The following is a 24,277-nucleotide window of genomic DNA, read 5'->3' on the forward strand; positions in this document are numbered from 1 at the left end:
GCACTGTGTACTGAGTAAAGCACACCAGAAGCTGTTGAAAATGCAAGATACCCAACATGAATATTATTGAATGTACTTTTCTAGGAGGTTCACACACACATCCTGCTTAATATTAAGAAAATTACTGAAGTTAGCATGAAAATATATTTATTAGTTATTTATTAGTTATTTCTAGCAATTGTTTATAAACTAGGTCACTGAAGTTGCTGGTTTCACTCCAGTCGCTATGTTATTGTGATCCAAAACAACTGGCAGTTTACAAACACAGTTTTTTTCTCACTATCATGGGACAGGATAAGTTATCTTCCGAGATTAGGAGAGCGGCAAAAAGGAAAGTAGGAAGCAAAGTCCCTCTGAAAATGTTTAGAAAAAAATCAAGGCAAAGTTCAGACTAAACAAGGCTGCCTTTATTTTTCTCTAGCACCCTTTCGCTGAGGCATGGCACTTTAATTCCATCTTCCAGAACTGCTACTGAGATTTGCTTCCAACCCTGACAGTACTTACAAGAAAAAACTCTGTATTTGCACTATGTATCATCCAAGCCATGCGATCCATTCATTGAACCTGGAGGTAGAAGACAGCCTCAACTGGAGAAAGGATGTATTTTTGGATGTATTTTTGGAAGCTTCAGTAGCACAAGCAGATCTCTTCTAGAGAATCTCCTCATGTACTCTTCCTCCAAAACTCATTACAGTGGAAGACACTCATTCCAAGATCTAATGGAAAACTATGCAAACAGCCAACACCATGTTCTATTTTTACCACATACATAACGCATTTTTCTCTAAAATTCTGTTCAATCCTAACTCCAAAAAGCAAGCAGCAAATAAGCCCCTCAATGAATCTGAAAAGCAACTTGAACCTCTTCAACTTGAAACGCATTTTAAATGGTAAATCCCTCATTAAAATCAGGAATATTTCATGATGGTATACTAGTTTAAGAAAATAAGAAATACAATTTTTCATTTGTTTAACTGGGTTACTATCACTTTAACCTCTGCAGGCGAAGAAAAAGAGAAGCATATTTTCTGCCCAAATAAAAGATCATACATCTAAGAACAAAGAATACATGTAATACTTAGAAGAGAGGGAACTCTCTTGGCAAGGGGAAGGGGGAATCTCAGCCAGTCAGAAAGCATCAAGTCAGCCACCTGTGAGTTTCTCCTGCGGAAGACTACAGTCAAATGCCCACACCATTGTGAGAAGAGCAACTAAGGAACAAGACTGTTACATGTGTTTGTGGCGTGCCACAGTATATCATTCAAAATAGTGGAAGAATGTCAAGAGGCAGAGAGGGCTCAGAAAAAGCTTTCCAAAAAGATCAATCATCTCTCTCCCCGAGCATACTACAAAACGCTTGAAGAAGACAGAAGTTTGATAACATAAAAGAATTCTGTTTAAATGACAAAACTATCACAAGATTCAAGTAAAAGGAAGTAGTCAGGACAAATTCAGAGTAGAATTAAAGCACAAATATTGACATGGCAGGTAATTAAAATGTAATTGATTTACTCTCTTAGGAGATTTCAAAAATCAGAAACAGACATTTTTGAAAAGGCATACTTGAAGTTAATTCATGGAGTTCTTAGCTTACAATGGGACCAGGCTACATAATTAAAATTGCTTCTCCTAGCCACTTATTCCATAAATTATCGAATAAGCTTTACAATTTCAGTGATAATTTAGTTTGTAATTTGTTGGAAAATGAGATCTATCTCAATAAAACTGGTGCTTTATGAATTATCCTAAAGGAAGCCACTAGCAGTAGTGAAAGATTTTTTTGGGGGTGAAGTTATCAATGGTCAAAGAAGACTTCCACATGATATGAAGAAAAACTTAGTTTGTCAATTCCTGTACAATATTTTTTAAAGCATACTGTAGACGTTCAGCTAGTTCTTACCATCTCTGTGCCCTGAATTACTTTTACAATAGGAGCTGACTGTGGCTTTCAACATGCCAGAGTTTCTTTGTCTTTTTATAGATGGGACACAAACCCTTACATTTTAATTGTGCTTCTTGAAATGATGGTGAAAACTGTCTTGACCTAAAACTGTTTTCAATCCCTTTTCAGCAGCAAAACATCTGCACTTATTACTGACATTTGATACGAGCAATGGAATAATTTCCTAGTGGAGATAAACAGTATTATTACCAAACTGTCTCAGTGTCTATTTTCACATCTCATCTAGAAACAACCTTTTATTCAGGCCACGCAATTTCTCTCTGGTATAATGCATTATAACACTGAATTATTTTGGAGAGTAGTGGCACAAATTACAATGCACAAGACAAATGCAATTTTTACGCACTTAGACAGTAAAATGACAAGACTCTTTTCAAATCAAATACACAGCAATATCCCATGAACCATTTATCTTGTTCAGGTTTACATGACATTGAGTATTTCTAACGCCTTAGGACAAATTAAAATAATATTATGTACAATATTGCATCAGAAGTTTATGTAGTCAAAGCAAAAATAAGAACATAACCAAGATACCTAACTTTAAAAACATGTGAAGTAATAATAAGCAAACCCAGAAACAAGGGAAGTATTAATACCTCTTAGTACTTGTTTTAGGTTTTAATTTTCTCAGTATACCATTTCAACAATGCATTCACATAATTTTTTTTAATATTAAAAAAAGCATGTCTGGTTCTAAACTGTCTCCTGTTTGGTATGCACTCATATAAACAGAAGGACGAATTCAGGATATTATTTTGTATCCCTCATTTCCAATTTTAGTAATTGTGTGTTCAGTCTGGAAAGAATTTTTTAGCATTATGTTATTAAGCCTACTTAAAAAAATCATATTAACTCTAACAACAATTAGTCTTTACTGGTTACAGAAGATTATTAGAAGCTTTCTGCCAGAACACAACAGACGCTGGTAAGAGGAGGAAAGCTTATACTAGCATTAATGCACCAGAACTGGTGAAGTAGTCCTACCTTCTTTGCAATCTTGAAAAACAACATGGTTTTTCAAATGTTTTTTGCACTTAAACAATAGCTATAGCAGAAGTAATTCAGAAGAAGGAATTTACAGCTCCATAATTCATCTCTGAAAGCATCTGAATTTAGAGGTTTCATTTAGACACATAAGAACATTTGTTCCCTGGCACATAAGAATCCAAGACAACTTTACATGAACTTTTTATGAAATGTTTAAGCAAACTCTGAACAAAACCTGTTTGCAATCATCACAGAATAAAGTGAACATTAATGACAATTACAGCCAGGCTGTACACATTCCTGTGGTACAGAACACATTACTTATGTGCAGTTAGCTACACAATTTTAATCACAGAAAACTGGCCTGTTTTCAGTGCTGTTGTCTTCCAGCAACCTTAAGTCCTTAATTCTTCACTGTCCTCACTAGAATGCTTTTCCATGTAATACCAACAAACTTTCAGCAGGGCAAAATCTGTATGTGCCCTAATTATGGGCTTTCTTTTTGCTGGGACAGTCTACTGTGAAGTGAGAGTAAGTAACTCTGCCCCCTCTTCCCAGTAGCTCAAGCTTCAGCAATTTCACTCAGCAATAAGCACAAATGTAACAGTTAAAAATTCACAATTATTTTTTTTTTAATGTTGTAAAATGCCACAGCAATTGTAACCTTTGGAATTTACAAACTTTTGAATACTTTACTTCGCAGTCTCACTCCTCAGCACCAGTTCTGCTGCATTTGCTACACAGAAAATCAAAATTAAGAGCTTACTCTAAAAAAGCTTAACAATCACAACAGATACGTTAACAAAACTTCATATAACAAACATAAATTAACATTATATAGCTAATTAACAGAATGTTACCTATTCTTAAAAAGACAAGTTTTACTTTAAATTTTGCATGCTAGAACACAAATGCTATGAAAAGAATACCCACAGCAAATCAAGTAGTGTCACTATCAGTTGACCAGCTATTTTTGTAGAAGTCCAGGCTTTTTGTCTTCTACTTCTGTAAAGGGAACTCGTTTCTTCTGATATTTGAAGGCAAACAGCTCAAAGCCTAATCCACAATAAGGCAGGCGAGACAAAACAAACTCTTCTCTTCTGACTAGTTTTTCAGATGTGCAGAAATTCCTTTTTAACTGTTTCCTGTAAGAGGAGTCAGAATACTGTCCGAGCACAACCTCTAATTCAATGTCGTAGACATCGCAACTAGTAGAAATTCAGCCTCGCTGTCTGGTCTGAAATCAGTAAGCATTTTACTTATCCAAAATCTGGAAGTTTCTGAGATGCAAACGAGAAACCCTTTGTTAAAACAAGAGCCACGGAACTGCTAGAGCACAAAATCGCAGGATCTTTCAACACAAATACACATTTTGTGAGGATTCAGTTATAATTCAGACAGACAGATAACTGGGTTGATAACCTCAAATATCAAATCCTTGAATCCAAACATCTAAAAATAATTATTAAAACATGTCCTTATATATTTGACTTTTGATTTCTGGACAATATAATCATATACAACATAGTGATATCAGAGGACTGTTTTTCATCACTTTTAGGTTTTTGTACCATCTAAAAATTCTTGGGTGGAGGTGCTGCCCCTTGCACAGCAACATTTACTAACAAGTAGGCTTGCTGCTCTGTTACCTTCCACAGCTCCCTATTGTGGCACTCCATTTACCTCAGAGGTTTCATGTGCTGCAAGTCTGAAAGAAATCTATGACCTGCTGCGTGAAATTATATCCAAAAGCAGCAATATCAAAGATGCACTAAAATTAAAGAATCAGTGAGATAATTGATAAACCACTTCACTCTTTCTTCTGCCAGTTCTGTTCCACATCTCCTTTTCCATGCAAAATGGGTGTCTCTTTCCTCAGGATTCTACACTCTCAAGGAAACACTTCCCCGAAGCTAACAAATCCGGCTGGAAAACATGCTGAATAACAAGGTCACTGTCAGCAGGGACTTTATCTTCAACTTCGTTTAAAGACAGTTTGTTCTTTTAAACCCCCTGTTTTTGTTTTTGTTTAAGAACTGTGCCTGAAGCTCACTGTTACCATTTTAGCATCAGTGACCTCATATGCATTTCCCAGCATGATTCTACAGCATGTTACAGCCCATTCCATATAAAAGTCTGAAACATATTTAAGACTCTACTTTGTGACCTCTTAAGCATCACAGGTTACAGCCCTCCACAGATTCAAACTTTTTTCTGTGTGATACGCTTATTGTAGAATAGGAATATGATCAATCTTTGCATTCAAGTTCCTTATATGGTGACTGTTGTGCAATTAAACTGGGAACAAAACTACTTTAATACAAGGTTTGAGGAAGGAGTTTATCAGCTAAAATGGAGATTCCCTGACACAGTATTCACAGAACAAGACAGTCTGAAGCAGTACATGAATTCTGTCTGAACAGACAACAGTTTGCTTCTGTTATTCCACAGAACTGACAGCTGTCATCATTGCTGCTTGTTACTTCAAGCACTAAAGACTTTCAGTAACCCTGACAGAGGCTATGCTCATTTGAAATACTCAGTTTCTTTCTACATATTCACATTCATGCAACACATAAATTATCTTTTATGTAAAAAAACCCCACCTTATAGTAGCAAAGAGAACCCCAAATTTCACTTTAATTTTGATTATTTATGTGATAGAACTGAACTACACGTTCTTTTACGTTTTAAAGGAACTTCAACTGGCAAAATGTAGGCCAAGTGTAATTTGTTTTTAAAAGTCATGTGTATTCTTATGTATTCATAACTTGTAGAACAGAGACTCATGTTGCTACCTGTGTCAGAATGAACATAATACCAGATTTTCTCAAGCCTTTACCCACAACAACAGGCACGAAAAAATGGTGCCAGGTAAACTCAATCAACCCTATGGAATTTTAACTTTTACTCCAGGCTGCTTCCTTTTTTTTTTTTTTGGACAATTCCACATTTGGGTTTCTTCACTTGCTTTATTTTAAATCAAGAACCTAACTTTTAGGGGGAAGAAGAAAGGAAACCCAACCAAACTGGGCAAAACATTTTTCTCTGTGTATTAGTTCAATTCCCACTGCACTTGATTGGCAAACTGTTGTCTTCTAGAGAGTAAGAATGATAAGTTTCATTGTATCACATACACGAAACCTGAAATTCTGGCCAAGCAAACCTGACACACCAAGGATAAACGACAACTGAAAAATGTTTAATAAATGTTAGCAGGTTGTTAATGACCACACTTCTGATGCACACAAGATACCACATGTTTCTTGGTGTTTAATGCCTTACCACTGGAGAAAGAGGAAATCCATTAATGCATCTAGTTCAAGAACTGCTAGAAAAAAACTCCTTGACCCTTCGGCTTCCTATGTTTGACAACAAAAACTGTCTGTCAGATGTGGCCCTACTGAGTTGTCAGAACAGTATCTTAGTAAAGCACAAACGATTGAGGTTCATTCTACTGATGACGAATATACAATAAAGGACAGAAGGTGTGAAATGATTGTAGGTTTCCTTTCAGAGGGAAAACACATTCCTGAGAAGTGCACAGCCACAGGACTGTGTATGCAGTGCCTTTGTAGTAATCCAAGGGGTAAAAAGAAACCCAGAAAGAAATCCTCCTCGTTGCCTTCACAGGGTCTGTCTACTGGTAGCAATTTGGTTATGTGGCAGTTGGAAGGAAAGGACACAGCCCTTTGCCAGAGTTGGCAATAGGCAGAGATGCCAAGTGCCATTACATGTGTTACCACTCAATATTTTATCATCTAAATTCTGCATTGACATATTTTGCATGCTTTGGAAACACCAGGGGAATTAAATGTTGGGGTATGGAGCACTGAAAAGTATTTCTATTCTGTTACGTAGCTAAAGGTTGGGATATCTGTTGTATGAATTTTTTGAACAAAACTTAAAAAGCAAAAATACATCCAAGTTTAAACTCCCTCAATAGGGTACAATCCTGCAGTGAAACTGCAGGCAGGCAGGAACTGTGGGGAAATCACACAAAGTTCAATCTGAAACTAGGACTGAACAAACCTCTGGAGCTCCATATGCTAAATTCACTGTGCTTATGTATCTGGGTGTAACCATTTTCTTATACTGCTAGTTTGGACAAGCAGCGATTTTAGCTATTAAAACGATAAAGGAAATATTTCTACTTATGCATATTTCATGTCACATTGCTTTCTGCAGTCTTCATAGAACATAAAATATTTTCACAGGTTGTTCTACATAAATCTTTGATCTAATTTTAGTTTTTAAACTGGTATAGTTAAAAGCAGATTCAAAGACACACTTATGCTTAAACTGGTTCAGACCACAAGATCAAGTGTCAAGATGTTTGGTAACATCTGAGTTGTATGTTCTATTTCTTTGCAAGGGGCTGACTTTTTACCTTCAGCAGATGTGAGCTATGAACAAATTTTAGCTCTGCTGTAGAATGTATGCCTTTTTAGCAGAAACTATGATGTACTATGCACTTACTCTGTAAATTCAAAGACTCCACAGTTCAGAGGTAAAAGAGCTGAGGAAAGGACTATATTCTCACAAAATAAACTGCAGGGTGTGCGCGTTTTTTTGTCTTTATTTATTTCCACAACCATCCTCTCAAACTGTGCCTCTTGATTTGCCTGGTGTTGTTTGTTTTGTTTTTTGGTGTCACAGAGTTACTGATAATAAACAGTCATGTGCTACTCCTCAAAATCACACAAGACATTATTTCTTTCTATTTAATTTTAAGTGCCTCTAAATGTCTCATTCATGTATAATGAATCTAGACTCCATTATCTAGCAGTATGATGTTTTACTATAAATTAGGACTCTAACCTAGTAATTTGTCTCATATTTTTAGAAAACCCCATATTAATACTCATCATAAAAATTGTACGGGCTACAGAAGCTGCTGTGATAGCAGATGCTAAAAGAGACGCCAGACAGTACATGCGCATAGCTTGCCAAAGAGGAAGAGGTTGCAAATGAGCAAAATTCTACATCTTATGTGACACATGTAGGTAAACATATGTTCTCTCAAATTGGAAAGTGTGCTAAGCAAAGCCTGAGATTGAATAATCTTAAATAAATACATGCTACACTTTAAAACCAGAGTGACAAAGCAAAAATTATTTAGATTTAAGTAGACTGACTAAGATATTTTCTTACCTCCTCAAAGGAGGTGGGAACTCTTCAATTTCTGCTGCAGTCATCCAGGGTACCTTTCAGTACTCCACTACACTCTACAAGACATCTTCAGTATACCATCTAATATTTTCCTATTTCAGAAACTCTCTGCCACAAGTTCCTCCAGCCACTTTTTTTGTGGAGGGGTCTCAACTCCATTCCTGTATCACAAACCAGATTTTTCTCTGTTCACTTTGCAAACTTTTCAACTTCTTTTAGAAACATGAAAGAAGTAAAACTAGGATGAGATAAAGGTACTGCTTTGCACACATCAGTACTAAGAAAACTAGCATAACAGTTGGAATATCAACACAATGAAATTCAGTGGTTCTAATAAAAAAAAAAACCACTCTCACGCTGGAATGTACCAGTAGTACTGTTGTGAAAGACATGGGCTTAGACCACTACTTCACAAGGTACTTTAACATATTTGTAATTTCAAGGACACAAAAATCCCTTTATTTCAATAACATAGTAAATTATTTTTGCTGCATCAGATATCAAATTGAAGCTGACCTTAAAAAAACTAAGGCAAACCACCTTTTAAAGGTGACACCAAGCAGCTGATCAGGTAAAAGTAAGCATAAAAGACATTGAGGTGCTGCAGAAAGTTCAGAGAAGGGCAACAAAACTGGTGAGGGGTCTGGAGCACAAGTCTGATGAGGAGCCGCTGAGGGAACTGGGGCTGTTCAGCCTGGAGAAAAGGAGGCTGAGGGGAGACCTGATCACTGTCTGCAACTACCTGAAAGGAGGTTGTAGCATGGAGGGTGTTGGTCTCTTCTTCTGATTAACAAGTGACAGGACAAGAGGAAATGGCCTCACATTCACCAGGGAAGGTCCAGATCAGATATTAGGAAAAAATTATTCACGGAAAGGGTTGTCAGGCATTGGAAAAGTCTGCCCAGGGAAGTGGTAGAGTCACCATCCCTGGATGTGTTTAAAAGATGTGTAGATGTGGCACTCAGGGACATGGTTTAGTGGTGGACTTGGCAGTGTTAGGTTATAATAGTTGGACTCGATGAGCTTAAAGGTTTTTTTCAACCTAAATGATTCTGTGATTCTAGAAGAACCAGAGAAAACTAATCCCTCAACACAGGAATGGCTAGAAAAAAAAAAAAAGTCATGTTACATGGACAAGGCCTTGCTACACCCCACAGAATAACCTTTGCCCCTTTTTGCCCTCAAACTTCCAACATGGATTAATGACTTCTAGCAGTAACTATAGACTCAGGTTAGGCCTAAACAGGCTTCATTCCTTTGAATAAACTCTTCAGGGTTAGATCACCATCTTGAAGAAAAGGATGATAATGATCATGAACCTCATTAGAGGGACAGAGAATCCATATAAAACTAGTTAAATCCACAATGATTACAGAGGGTTGGCAAAGAACACAGCTTCTCACCTGCTTTGTGACACTGAGCACATATCTTGCACCAGGAGGTGTTAATATTGGAGTTACAACCATTTTTGTTTCTCCCTATCCACACAGATTTTTTTGTAATGATATAGTAACAATAAAAATATACTGCAAGGAGCTCATTAGTATTAATACAAAGAACAGTCAACATGGACTAGCCAACTACTTGAATAACTGGAAATAGGAGGCAGTGAGGCCTGACTGACTTGAAGCATAGCTTACTGGGCTGTTACAACATTGCCTTTGAGTATTTTAATGTAAATTAAGCGTACACTGAAATATTATTCTGCTCCCAGTAGCAAAAAAAAAGTGGAAGTGTTATTCAGGATTTATGGACTGCATCCCAGGTGCTGTGGCATTTCCCTATTTTTGTCATTTCTCAGAGTAAGTTCCAGGCTTCTGGAGAAATAATAAATCTGAGAAGCTGAAGTTTTATAAGGAAAAAAACCCAAACCAACAAGTAGCCCTTACGGTTTAAAAGGAATTAACTTGAACTACACTCAACATAAAAAGAAATGAAGAAAACGTAGCAGGTAAAATGTGAAAATGATCATTTTAATCTCAAAATAATATTAGTGAAGTTAATTAAGTGTTTTACAAGAGTCAGAAATAAAATTCTACTGTTTTTCAACAGATCAGGACCCAGTAACATAAAAATACACTGTAACCAAGGGAATCTTAAATTATACATACTAAAAAATGTCTACTGATTTATGCTTTTGGAATCTGTTGCTGCACACAGACACAAACACACTCCTGCACACACACAGTCAATGACACACCATTGACACAGAGAAGATGACACAAGGCCAAGAGGAATGGGCTAAATAGTACAAGCCTAATTTAAAGTACATAGTTTATTAAGCTGAATTTCACTGATGATTCAACACATCAGTTCTATGCTTATACATACTCAGAAATGACAGAATATTAGTTAGAAAGAAAATAGGTTAAAACGTGACAAAGCAACTATCTGTGACAGTGTCATGCAATCCAAACCAGATTTTTGCATTGTTGGAAAGTGGTAGATACATAAATTTCTCAAAAATGAATCTTAACCAATACAGAAGTTACTGTTGGCTCTTATTTGTATTAGTCTTGTGTTTAAGAGTCTCAGTCATATATCAGTGTTACATAAATATTATAACAACATGGAATAAAAATAATTTCTGCTCAGAAGATTAAATATAAGACAAAATCTCTGTAAAAAATGGTGAGACAGAGAAACAGGTATAACAAGAAAACAATGATGCCAACTAGCACAGTGATCTACATATCCCAGGAAGACTGAAAATGAAATGCAAAGATATGAAGGAAGTTGAAAATGGAAGGGATTTTTGAGAACAATTAGGAAATAATGCAGCAGAAATTCTAGAATAGGCTCCGCTTTTAGTGTTCTTTCAGATATGGCCTTCCAGAAAAGTTACCTTTTAGAGAAAAAGCCTACTGCACTGGTGATGATGATCCAGCCCACCTGCTGAAAGAATTCTTCGATGAGTTCTCCCTATGGATTTGGTCATTGTTCTTCTACAGTACTTGGGAAAGGAGTTTCCATTGCAGCGTGACAGACTGTCCCTCCCACTCCCTGGGGCTGAACATGCTGCCTCTGCTGGACTGGGATAAAAGCCAGATTTGGTTCCCCAAATAGCAAGGTGCTTTCCTGCCAACATAATTTTTCTTTTTTTTTTTTTTTTTAAACAAATATTTTCCATTTGCTTTTTTCTTACAAACATATCAAAGGATAATTAAAAAATAGGAAAACAGGGTGTTTTAAAAATGAGAAAGGATAATTTCACATATGATAACTGAGGGAGTTTAGCAAGACATCTAGCACACATATACTTTCTGATCTGTTTTTGCGAAAGAAACATATTCATGTTCAGTATTCAAGAGGGTAATGACCAATGGTGATCCAAAATCTTGAACCACACTATGTGATTCACATAGAAAGCCATTCTTATTCAAATCAAAACATAGAAAAATCAGATGATTAATGAAAATATTTTAGCTTTTTACAGACAGCTGCTGGTTTTCTTTTCTATATCATATGATAAGATATTCCACCAGTCTATTAATCATTTAAAAGAAAGGAAGAAGGCAATGAAAGCAACCTGAAGATAGAAATTAAAATGTCTCCTGTTTTGCCTTTTTTTTCCCCCAAAGTTTAAAACAAAATTTTTAATTTAGCATACTTTGCTCACAAAATAGCAAATCAGGGATGAATGTATGAAGAGTTTAAAACATTTTCAAATAGAGAACTATAGTATCAGCCATGGCTGGACGCAGCTGAATAACTGATGCTTTTACAAAAGACAAATTTACTGTGCCAACATCCAACATTGAGAGGGTAAACAGAACAAATCAAAACAGATCCAGTAGAAAGCTTTAGCCAACCATGTAAGAGGCTAAACTGAGGTCCCAAGAACATTCTTTCTAGCAAAAGAGAAAATATGTTTCCATAAAAGTCTGGACTTCAGGACCAAATCTGTTTGGATGACTGAGTTCAAAAGAAACACTAAGGGAACTCCGAAGTGTGCACAGATGCTTTTTCCTTTGAAACATTACCATTAGCAGAAGATAACAGACTTTTATAAAAACCAGATGCTCTTGAAAAATCAGTATACCTTAAATATATGGACTAGGAATGTAAATTAAACTCTAAAGGGAAGAAGTGGCTACACATATAGATATGACACATATAGCTACTCCAAAATGTTTTAAATCTCGTTTAGTTAAAACTGTACGTGTATAATGCGCTATGCCAGCAAAAGGTAAAATAAACTTTGAAGGAAGTTTATAACGCTTCTAAGGCACACATACTTGCAGAAAGAACAACACTTACCTTAGCGAATCCATCTATGAAAATAATGTAACGAACTTCTTAAATTAACAGCCAAAAGATAGCCTAGGGAACCATCTGACTCAGGACAGACAGATGCAGACAATGCCAGCAGCACAGAGAGGCCCCAGGGACACAAAAGCTGATATTGTTCTCCTGCTGAGCAAAAATCTCACTTGTAAATCAAACGACATCTGCATTCAGAATCACCCACAGAAAGCGTCCCTGAAGGGGTAACTAACGACTCAACAGAAGAGATCTTGTCTCCTTCAGTGTAGGCAGCTACATAAAATAGCAGCCTCTGGGTTTACTTTTTAGCAAACTTTGCTTTCTTTGATACACCAATAGAGATGAAACACAATATGTAAAGACCTTCCCCATTAGGTACAGCCCTGAAGACCAGTATACTTTTGAAACAAATAATCATTGAAGTAAAATCTTTTGTCATGATACAGAAAATAGCCAAACACCAATGTCTACAAAACCGATAACCTCTTCACACTTATTTCAAACTTATTTATCAGTATTGCTGACAATACAGCAATGTCTCCCAGGATCTCTTTCATAGAAGTCAACGAAAAAGTCTTAATCAAAGCATTTGATAAGGCTTCTGAAAATCTGTCAGTGGTAACAAAAAGCTGCTTCACTATTTAAATTTAGCTCTGTTTCCCATAAAGTTATTTATATCCTTTACTTAACTTTATTACATTCTTTTTGACATAAACTGGATACCAGAATTAAACAATCTATAAAGCTTTGGGTAGGAATAAACCCAGACAGTTCCAAGTCACACATGGGAATGTCCTACAGCATTCAACAAAATTTTGATCATCACTTTTATATCAGAAGTGAGAAAAAAAATAAGATCTGTCCAACCCAAAATTACGCTTTTACTTTACAAGAAAGATCAATTATTAAACAATGCATTTTTAAGGTAGTAAATATTTCTAAATGTCTGTTTCTAGAAGGCCCTTTTCTTTATTCTCCTCAGTAAATAAATTTAAGTTTTTAATAATGAATTGTGTAACTTTTGTACAGGAAAACCACACTCAACACAATAGAGGAATTCTACAAAATTATAAAAAAAATCACACAACAAAACTATTCAGTAAGCCCACATCAGGATATCCTGGTATATTGCAGGATTTGGCCCAGAGTGAATATCAATTACTTTGTAAGTATTTGGCACCTTTTGCCCCCCTTGTTTTGAACAGCTTTGGCACCCAAGTAGAAGACTGTCTCAAGATGGCTATCTAAACAGATGTGAATGAATTGACTAAAAACAACTGGTGGGATGATAGCTTTCCATGGTGGTCAGAGGTGCCTATCCTCATAACATCTAAGTTAACGAATTACTGAGAAAGAATATTCTATTTTGTGATCTATAATTACCTGAAGAAAACAACACATGGATAACTTGCACTCTTAACACAAAGATTGTCCTTTCCTTTTTTTGATTTCAGAAAAAGTTCAGAAGCAAAAGAAGGTATGTCAGCAGCAGGAGTGAGCTATCATCATGTGCATAATCTAAAAATAAGGATAACTCTTGAGAAAGAGTAGGAACATGAGAACAAATTTAACCGTAGAAAAAGGCCAAGGAAGAGGAACAGCAGTTTTAATGCAAAGTGACAGCCAAAACGCCACAACAGATTATAAAATTCCTACAGAGTGGAATATAATGCTTTACAGGTGACGTGTTCTGGTGAACTCGTAAACCCCAAATATTGAGAGGAATAAACAGCATCCCTGACAGAACTTCATCCAAGTACAACTGATGACTTTTTCAGAATCCTGAGAGAAACTGGAATAGTATCAATGCATAAACAGAAATCAATCTCCCACTAGGTTACTAAAAGAAAAAGCTACACTTTCAAATAATGCTGTCAGAAACTTGCTTCAGTCTTTCAAATATGTATTTCATGACGCTGCAATATTTTAGAATTTTATTTCGTATTATTCTAATAAAGGTATATTAGGGAAGACTCTATCATCCCTCTTCCACATAGCATAATAAAACTAAAATGCTTTTTGATAGTGTTTTGTTCTCACAAATTCATTATTACAGTGTATATTTAAATGTATCCCTTTCTGTCTAAGATAATGACCATGACTTTTAAATAAAAGAACAGCAAAATAGTATGAATTCATTGCAGTTTTTTTCCTGTTTAAAAGGCTAAAGCAGAGCATTACAGAAATATTAGATCATTAATGAAGTACTATGAACCAGACTAGCACTGTAAAGAACAGAAAAAAGCAAAAGCATTGCAGAAGTATGAGTTAATGTCTGGTAGACCAGTCATAGAGCAAAATATTTAAACTAAAGGCCATCTGGTTTACCAAAGCCCAAGAATTTATATGACAACATAACAATGGTTAATAAATATCTAAAACCTTCCTGCATGAGTGACACAAGTATTTGGTTTCTTATTATTACATTCATTATTGTCTTCCTGTCCAGATCTTTATTTCTTGTTCATATTATCTGATCACCTTTCTATGCTGCAGCATGCAATATAAGAAGAAGAGCAATTTAAGAATCTGGAACACAAGCTAGGTGAACTTAGACTGGGGAAAAAAAAGATTCATATTATAATGCAAATTGCAAGATGAGTTGCAGGAGCTGCAATTCAGGAACGTAATGAACTCCTAATCCGTTCTTCCTGCATGCTTCACATGATTTTATCCAATGACTGTTTAATGTAAAATGCATAAACAGTTATCAAGAACAAAGATTAGAACTGTAGTCTTGTGCCAGAGCAATGCCCTCATCACTTAACAGCTCACTGTCTCTGGTCTCTTGAGTCATACAGGCAGCTACGTTGTAGGGAAGCTTTACCAGAAGGCTTATGTTCCCATACAGGCCAGTTCAGAACCTTGCAGGTGGGTCCTCTTCTGGAAGGACATATGTGTGGATTTGAATCCTTTAAACTAGAAAGATGCATAGAATCCACGTCGCCCACTATTCATCAATCACCAAAAAAACTATAAGAAGAGTACAGATCATCTACTACATTTTAAAGAGTTTGGACACCAAAGGTACTATGGCACCATTTATATTCAGATCACACCCTTGCAAAACCACATATAGGAACTAAAGCATACAACAATTTTTCAGAAATTCTTTTAAGTTTTTACAACCATAACAAACTACCTGCAGATCAGGTAGCTGAAATTACTCTTATTCCTGTATGTCTTTCATTGGGTAAAAAGCAAAGACATCTTGTGTCATTCACCGAGGTATCCAAGCTATGAAATTCAAGACATAGTAATAAAATGGTCATCATCTATATAGTCACATGAGTGTTTTGGTTTGATTCAGGAGTCCATTTTTGAAATAAATCTGATTATGCCCACTTACCGTTCTTCATTTTTCATAGTACAGTGTTACCAAAGCACATTTATTCTCAAATGACGCTAAACCAGAATAAGATGCTGTTCACCTGCCAGTGGTTATTCAGTTCACAGGACTGCAGTATAAGCTAGTGTAAAGTAAAAGCACTCAAAATACACAGAATTGTTGACACTGGCTCCCCAGTCTCAGCTGCCTTCCTCTACAGATCTGCTGTTGTTACGTTGTAGTACTTGCTAATGTGGACATAACCTATGCCTCTGGATTTGGTTCCATTATGAGTTTTTTCTCATTGGAAAGTGTAGGCTGCTTTAGAAAAAGTCTGTCTTGTCCGAAAGCAAGCCCTGTCTTCAATATGAAGTGTCTATACATACCAGAACAAATCAGGGAAAGTTTCTTCTGCTTCTTTTTGACCTTTATTTCAGACCTCAATACTGTGTAGACACAGAAGTCATTGACAGCATGATAAGCTTTTGAATTTGTTCTTCTGTTAAGGTCTTGGCATTCAATGTGAGGGCCAGAATGTACACCTGTGCAGTGATGCTGAAGGTCCCTGTTTTTGCAGAGAGCTGAAGTTCAGCAAATACATCTACCTAAAAACTATGTATGTTTTCCCAAATTCATACAATTTTCGAGAAAGTATAATGTATTGCCTTGTTAGACCTGCTTAGTTAAAAACTTGGGAAACATAAACAGGATTTCTGCATGTGACAAGATAACAAGAACATTTTGAGAACAGGAAGTCTTCAAGGCACAGAAAGATAAGTAGTATGCAAGCATTTTTCCCCTCAAACACCAGACTACTTGCTTTTCAAAATTGTTTTTGCAAACCAGAACGCTTTAGTCTTCTGAAGGAAAAAAAAAAGAAAAATCTATGAACCACCCGACATCACAGTTGATCTGTACATGTAGCCAGAAAGTGCACTAGGCTAACAGATAGTGAAGAAACTGGAACCAGATCCTGATTATGCTTACCAGGAGGTATTAACCTGTGTCTTCCAGTGTTGTGATGTTTGCACACTTTCCTGTGGAACACCCACTGCTGTCTTACGCAGTAATAGCTCTCATGGACCATAAAATAATACAGATTTAAATGACCAAGGCTATTACATGCTGTGTTTAAGTGTAGGACAGGAACAAGCACACCTAGGTGTTTTGCACAAAAAATTGTCATACTTGTAAGAAGATCCATAGAACTGGTCTGAGATTATTACATTACTTAAAAATAATAAAAAATGAATGAGTCTCTATAGTCACAAAGATACAATTCAGTTAAAATAAAAAATAAGATCCAGCCTTTATATATACATAAAAACCTATTCTGATAAATTATCTTAAAGCAAACCTATTAATTCAAACCAAGTTTTTAACTGTTTACATATTCTAAGTTATTCAGTAAATATAGTCCTAGAATGTATTTCTGTGTAAAGTGCCAGTTGATTCCACAACGAAATTAATCCATCTTGGTATGAAAGAAAAAACAAAAAAGAGTATATTCAGGATAAAACAAAATTATAGCCAATAAACAACAGATACAGAAATGTATTCAAATTGTTTATCACAGAAAACTTACATCTAGTAGCGTGTGAAGATGCTGATCCTGGAAAACACTGTGAAGGAAATCTAAGTCTTTTTCACTGCAGTCTGTAAGTGCATGAATTTCTTCCAGGCTGTCCAGCACCTGTGAGACTGCTCCTATGGGGCAATAAATAGGGGAAAAAAAAGAAAGAACACAAATCAATGAAGCAAAGACTGGTGGTAAACGGAGTTTTGGGAAAGGAAACTTTCACTCCATATGGTAAAACCAGAACGGGAACTTTAAAAAGCTGACGTTTTTACAGGAAAACTCACTGAATAAACTTTACATATATTGACAGTGACCATATATAGTGTGATTATATGTAAGAAATTATTTAACTGAAAAGAGGTTAAAACCTGTTCTTACTAAGCCTAGCTTTGTTCTATTTTAGCCTTGTTTCCAATGATACATTATAAAGTCACTTGCATTATCTGCCCAACTGCCTGTCCTCACCATTCTCACCCCAACCTTCCCCTTTTTCACATTTTGAACTGCTGGCCAATTCCAAATACATATTGCAAATGAGAAAAAAATTGAAAGAATCAACACTCTCACAAATTCTAAAATCAGCATCTGGATAGAGAAGGGAAGAGAGAAAGACCAGATTGCTGTGTCCTCTGGAGGAGAAAAAAAGGCTGTAACATGAACTCTGGTGTTTGTTCTGTTTGTTCTGCTTTCCTGGTTATCTCAGATCCAATTATAGCACTTGCTTCCTTTTGACCAGTGGATTGTTTTGGGTCATAGGAAGATGGGGATGATTTTTATATAGCATAGGGTGAAAACAGAAATGAGGGATATGGGAACAACAAGCAGAAACAGAAGGCATTATGGAAGGTGAAAGTCCATGAGGAGAGTTGAACTCACAGCAGGGAAGACACAGAAACACAATATAAACCCATAGTAAACCAGCTCATATTAGTTCCTTCTTGATCAACTTGTTTTAAAAATCAGACATCAGTGGTGGCTGCCACTTGTTTGCATTACTAGAATGCTAACTTTAGCTTATCTAAACACCCAGTGCCCATGTCTTCAAGTGTGTCCACAGTGGCATAAAGATGTGGAAAGACAGTAGCATATTCAGTGTTAGTCTGTGAAAATGCTGGTGTCAGACACTGAACTGATGAATGCATGCTCATAAATAAGTTCTTAATTCTGGATGCAGAATTCTACACAATTTGCATTTCAGTAATTTTTCCTTAATATGTTTATTCTGTTTACTTATTCATTTGCCAGTGTCCTTTTGTCAAGATAGATAATATCTAAAAAATCGCTATATTTCTTGAAATTCCAGTCTTGCTGTATGAACAATTCTTACCAGCCTTCCTTAAGTCAAGCCCTTTTGTAATCTCTTGTATTTTCAGAATGTAATAAAAACAAACAAAAAAAACCCAAGCCCCTCTTCACCACATAAAGAAAACAGGGTAAATTCAGTTATTTCTCTGAAAACTTCGAAAAACTGGAAGAAACATAACAAAATACACAAAAACTACTATACGAGAGTTGTGACCTCCTGACTTAGAAGGACAAATAAGGTACAAGTCTAGAAACTCTCGCATCGCATTTAGTACAAATCTCAACCTAGGATTCTCCTCACAGTTCCTTGTACACCAAAGTTAAGAACCACTGTGTTCCCCTCACAACTCATGGCTCAGGAGCAATAAGACTTCTTAGTCCTCTCCCATTAGATGTGTCTGACTACTTACTTCCAACTCATGTATTAATTTATGTTCCTTTAAAAAAGTGGTGGGTGATCAGCAAATAAAACTAATGGTTAGCCTTATTGTAGTTGCTGTATATGGGGTCAGGTGCACTGAAGAAGGGAAAAAAACTGCTCTTTGATAATGAGTAAGCATGGTCGGCTGAAAAGAACTGTCCATACTCCTCTGCCTGCACCACAGCTCCCGCACTGGCAGACACAGCAGGAAACCTGAGAACATACAGGGACCAGGAATCTGCTGGTAAGAGCGTGGAGAGATCACAGCTAAGCCTCAAAGGCGTGGAAGAAAAACATCACCTAGAGACCTGAAAGGGACTGCACTGAGTTTCTTTTAACATTTTCAGTATGTCAAAGGTTGATGAACTTAGAGATATTCAAGCCTGAGGGAAAGTGCTTGGCTTTCCAGGATGCCTTTGGCAGAAGGAAATTTGCTAGAATTCTCTTTTCTTTCTATTCCTGTCACACTAAGAGTTTAAACTAATTATTTGATAGCAAATTTTTTGCTTTCTGGGTTCAAAGCCCTTTCTGTGTACATGGAGTGTTTATTTTAAGGAAAACTCAAGACAAGATTTGCTTCATAGGCTTGAATATCTGACACTGCTCAATGTTGCTCATAACCACTAAAACATGAGCCAAAACCAGAACCAATGAGAAGTCTGTTCAAAGTTGTCTGCAGTGCTAAGTTATTGTGAAGCACTGAATGCTCTGGCCCACCACATAATTTTTTGACAGTATTATTTACTTGGGGAATTTTATTTTGTGGAATATGTTGAGGTCTTTCAAATAGAAATTAAGCTACTATTTTCTAATATTTGCATCTAAATAACCTTTTGAATATCTGGGAATTCCAAAACACTAAGCTTTGCTCATTAGGACTTTTTTCTCCTGTCAATTGGTTGCACTGAATAGACAGCTATAAAAGAAAGTTTCAAAGATGATTAAGGGAGTGGAGCACCTCCCTTATGAAGAAAGGCTGAGGGAGTTGGGTCTCTTTAGTTTGGAGAAGAGGAGACTGAGGGGTGACCTTATTTATGTTTAAGCACAAGAGGTTCCACTTAAATTTGAGAAGAAACTTCTTCTCAGTAAGGGTGACAGAGCACTGGAACAGGCTGCCCAGGGAGGTTGTGGAGTCTCCTTCTCTGGAGACATTCAAAACCCACCTGGACATGTTCCTGTGTGACCTCACCTAGGCGTTCCTGCTCCAGCAGGGGGATTGGACTAGATGATCTTTTGAGGTCCCTTCCAATCCCAAACATACTGTGATACTGTGAAATAAGTGATCTGAAGTTCTGACAATGACTTTGCTAATCACTCAGAATCACACTTCTACCTTGTCTGTTGTTGTTTAATTTTTTACCTATGATCTTATGCTGTATCTACTGCTGTGTCTTTCATGCATTTACAAATAACATACACCTGCATGAGAAAATGGCATACTATTATATAGCAATATAGCAACAGCAGGTTATTGCAAAAAAAGAGTGACAGAACAACACTACAGGCATTTTTGTGAACATCTAAACTCTCTGTTACAGACATCTAGTTAAAAGTCCAAGAGTACCTTTCAGAAGAGTTATACATTCAGATAAAAGAGCACATAAAATAATATCAACCAACCTTTACAGCACACCTGTCCCCAAAAAGATTCATATTCTATCATATTTAAGCTAAATTTCTAGGCTTTGGGGAAAGTGTAAAAGCACTTGATATTTATAACTAAAGCTTGTATCCTCTATAAATAGGATTTAATCTCTGGTTCTGGGAGAAGATTGTAGTAACACTGGATCCTGCTATAATTGCACATATGTTCTCAGTGTGCAAGTGAGCAGTGATATTCCAGGCCACGCACACAATCTTGTTTTTCTTACCAAATTGCTCGTAAGAAGATGGAGATGAGCTGAGTAGCTTTCTACTTGCTGAGGCACATCTATTATTTGTCATACTTGCTTTATAAGGCAATAACTTGGGATTATTTCTTCACCCAGTGTGTAGTCAAAGTTATCACAGGTATTTCCTGCAGGTTCTGTTACCTCATTTCTGAAGACGGCCATTCAGAAATAGTTCTCTCTTACAGCTGAATTATGTCTCTAGAGTCTTTGTAGTTCTTATACAGTGCCCTTAATACCACCTGATTGGCATGGACACGGATGCATCAAGCTGCAAGTAGACAAAGCTTTGGCAAAATAGTGCTGTTATTACAATCTAGCATCTAGCTATTCTAATCTGGAATAGGTGCTTTGGCTAGACAAACCAAACTTTAGAGGTAATTAGGAGCTCCTTACTTCTCGCCAGAAAAGAAGAGAATAAAATATAATTAAAGGAAAGAAAGCCAAGAATTGTCTATGTATTCTCCAGTAGAAATATGTATCCACTATAAAACATCCCAAAAGTTTGCTTTTCTTAGGCTCAGCAAACATGGCAGGTACAAGTGACTTCCTGTCTTATGCAGAAGGTAGTACAGAGAATTACTGGCTTCTTTTCATGCAGCAATGACCTGTGGCACTGTATGACTAAAAGATTGTTCAGGTGAGAAGACTTAGATCTTGCTGCAAAGCACAGAGATGACATTCTGACTGCAAGCACATTCTAAGAAAGGCTAAAAGAATTCTTTGTTTTATTTTTTTTTAACACTGAAGATTACAAATGCCCATTTAAGTCTTGGTCAGTCATAAACCCCCTTCTGAGGAATGACAACTTCTTAGAGTAAGCCTGACCTTGTTTAAATACAAAACTAAAAAACCGTGACCTTTTCACAAGTCTCCTGGAATTAGTATTTCAGGAAATGACTCTGCAGAAGACCTTATAACAACCATTAAAATAACAGCATATTTTTATGAAAGAGACACTGACAAAATCTAAACCCCATAGATCTGCAGCACTGTATAAAAAAATCAAGTTCCCTACATGAACCTGTTAATTCTCATGAACAACCTTAACTCGGATTGGCTTTTCAACCATTCTCTTTGTTGTTTAAATAGGCAAGTAACGATGACTTTCAGGATTTTACAGTGGTTTTTAAATGACTGGCTAGACCTTAGCTACTATTTGCAATTCCACACACATCACAATTCAGTCCTTATGCCAGTCAATCTACAATCAACACAAGCTAATTTCTCCAAACTTCATCGCTTGGCTGCCTTCTTGTGTGCAGGTGCTGGAAATGAAAATAAGAAACAATCCCAGCTCTCAAAGCACAGGCATTTCAGAAGGTAGGATTTACATTGCCCTTTGTTTATGAAGAGGTCTGAGGCTAGCCATACAGCAAAGACAGGAGAAAAAAAAAATCATCAGAGATCGTTAGAAAGATCAAATATTAGAATCATTGAATGACGTCACTGGATACAATCTCCTAAAAAACCAAGCATGTAATCTTTGGGCATAGTTATAAAGTGTAGTTATGAAAAAAAACCCTTATAAATATTGTGAGATTTTGATAAAGCACATCTGGTGAAGTCACAATTGAGATTATTTGTACCAAGTCTGGAATGTGAGATTCAAGTTTCATGGATTTTATTTTTATTTTTCATGTATGACAAATAAAGATTCTTTGCTTCTACTTTAAGACTCCAGCGACGCTTACACCTTCGAAAAACCTATTTAGCGACAACTGCATAAATAGGTGCCTCTAGTAGCTGTGCTTTGCTGTCATCTGATTATAACACCCTAAAAACACAAGGCCTAATAATGTTTAACATATTAGGTAATTAAGCACTACATCAAAATGCTGTGTAAATAATGAGGCATCTGTCAGCTGAAGTTTTCAAATCACAATTACATGCACATTTGAAACTGTTCACTTCAGCCAAAGTCTAGGCTCAATATCAGCATAATTATAAAATAAAATTTGCCCACATTATATACAAGGCCAGGTTTGCCTTAGTAGCAGTGGACAGAAGTTTAAAATGTGTAAGAAAGAAAACCCCTATTTCCTCTTGGTCTTGTAAAGAAAATACTAAACATAAGCTGTTTCCATTAAAGGTGAGAAAAGAGTCTTTAACAGAGATAGGACCTTTCCTCTACTTGTGCTGATGTAACTTCTTAGATTAAGAGAAAACCAACTAAGGACAGCATCAGATGTTCTTCATCACTTTAAACCACATCTACAAGAATCACTGGAGTTGAGATGCCTCTAACATCACACAGTAATTTGTTGCTCTTCACTGTTCACTATATTCCAGAGCATCTATTCCTGTAAGCACAGATGACAGCCAAAGCATGTGTATGTATTAACCCATAATAGTTCAAAATAGGATGGGAGATACATGTTTCACATATATACACAACATTGTAATTAATATGAAAGGCAAGTAAGGACTCTATCTTCCTCTAATTTGAGCTATGTAGTGTTTAATGACATCTTGCTTCCTAGACAGAAACCAAACAACCAAGTTTAGATACTCTCTAAATTTACAAATAAGCTCCTACTTGTACCCAGTTGTCTGAACACTACAGTGAAGCAATTAAGACTACAATAATATACATATACACACACCATATATATATTTATATACATATAAAACAATCAGGAAAAGTATAGGGAGAAAACTAGAAAGATGCAGGTTTACAGAGATTACAGTAAAAGTGCAGAAAGAAGGCAGTTGGTGTGATGGAAGCGTATTGGGATTTACAAGTAAATTACAGAAGGTAAGAACACCTATGGAATATGAGGAGGGAAAGAAAGTCATGTAATAGAGAAGAAAACCAAATGAAATAGGTTTGGGAAAGAAAAACTATAAGAGCAAAAGACTAAAGAAAGGGGAAAAAGAGAAAACAAGAGATAAAGTGTTCTCAAACACGAGCAAGAACGCAGAGGAGAGTGCTATTTATGGAAATACAAAAAAAGGAGGGGCGAGGGGGAAGAGGGGAAAGAGGGAAGGACGGGGGCTCAGAAACAGATGCGTGATTTTGAAGATAGAGTTTGTTTTGTTCTGCATGCACAGGGGCACTGTGTGTATGCATGGCTCTGGCTTTCTCCTGTCTCCATATCCGGGATTTTACAAAGTTTGCCAATCCCTTTTCCCAGTTATCTCTCACTGTAAAACTAGCCACAAATATGACTAGCGTGGTGGTAAAGAAATACATAGTAAGAATGCACTGTTTTTCAGACCAGACCTGCACCTTACAACTAGCACACTCACATGAAGCTAAACAAATAAATGTTTTAACAAATGAATGGCCTTCACTATTACTTCCTTAGATATTTTCTTCCTCATTGCAAAAACATATGGAAACCCTCTTCCAACTAGTACG

At 36.4% G+C, this 24,277-nt stretch overlaps 1 protein-coding gene across 4 annotated transcripts in view; it reads right to left on the bottom strand.

Moving 5' to 3' along the window:
- CASK (calcium/calmodulin dependent serine protein kinase) overlaps positions 1 to 24,277 on the bottom strand; it is a 206,381-nt gene that overhangs the window by 46,056 nt on the left and 136,048 nt on the right. For all 4 annotated transcript variants that reach the window (XM_082046510.1, XM_082046509.1, XM_082046508.1 and 1 more), the window contains exon 11: positions 17,305 to 17,426. In XM_082046510.1, coding sequence (XP_081902636.1) covers positions 17,305 to 17,426 — 122 coding nt within the window. The remainder of the gene's footprint in view (positions 1 to 17,304; positions 17,427 to 24,277) is intronic.

This window comes from Streptopelia decaocto (assembly GCF_964273445.1).
Source record: "Streptopelia decaocto genome assembly, chromosome: 1".
Taxonomy (NCBI): domain Eukaryota; kingdom Metazoa; phylum Chordata; class Aves; order Columbiformes; family Columbidae; genus Streptopelia; species Streptopelia decaocto.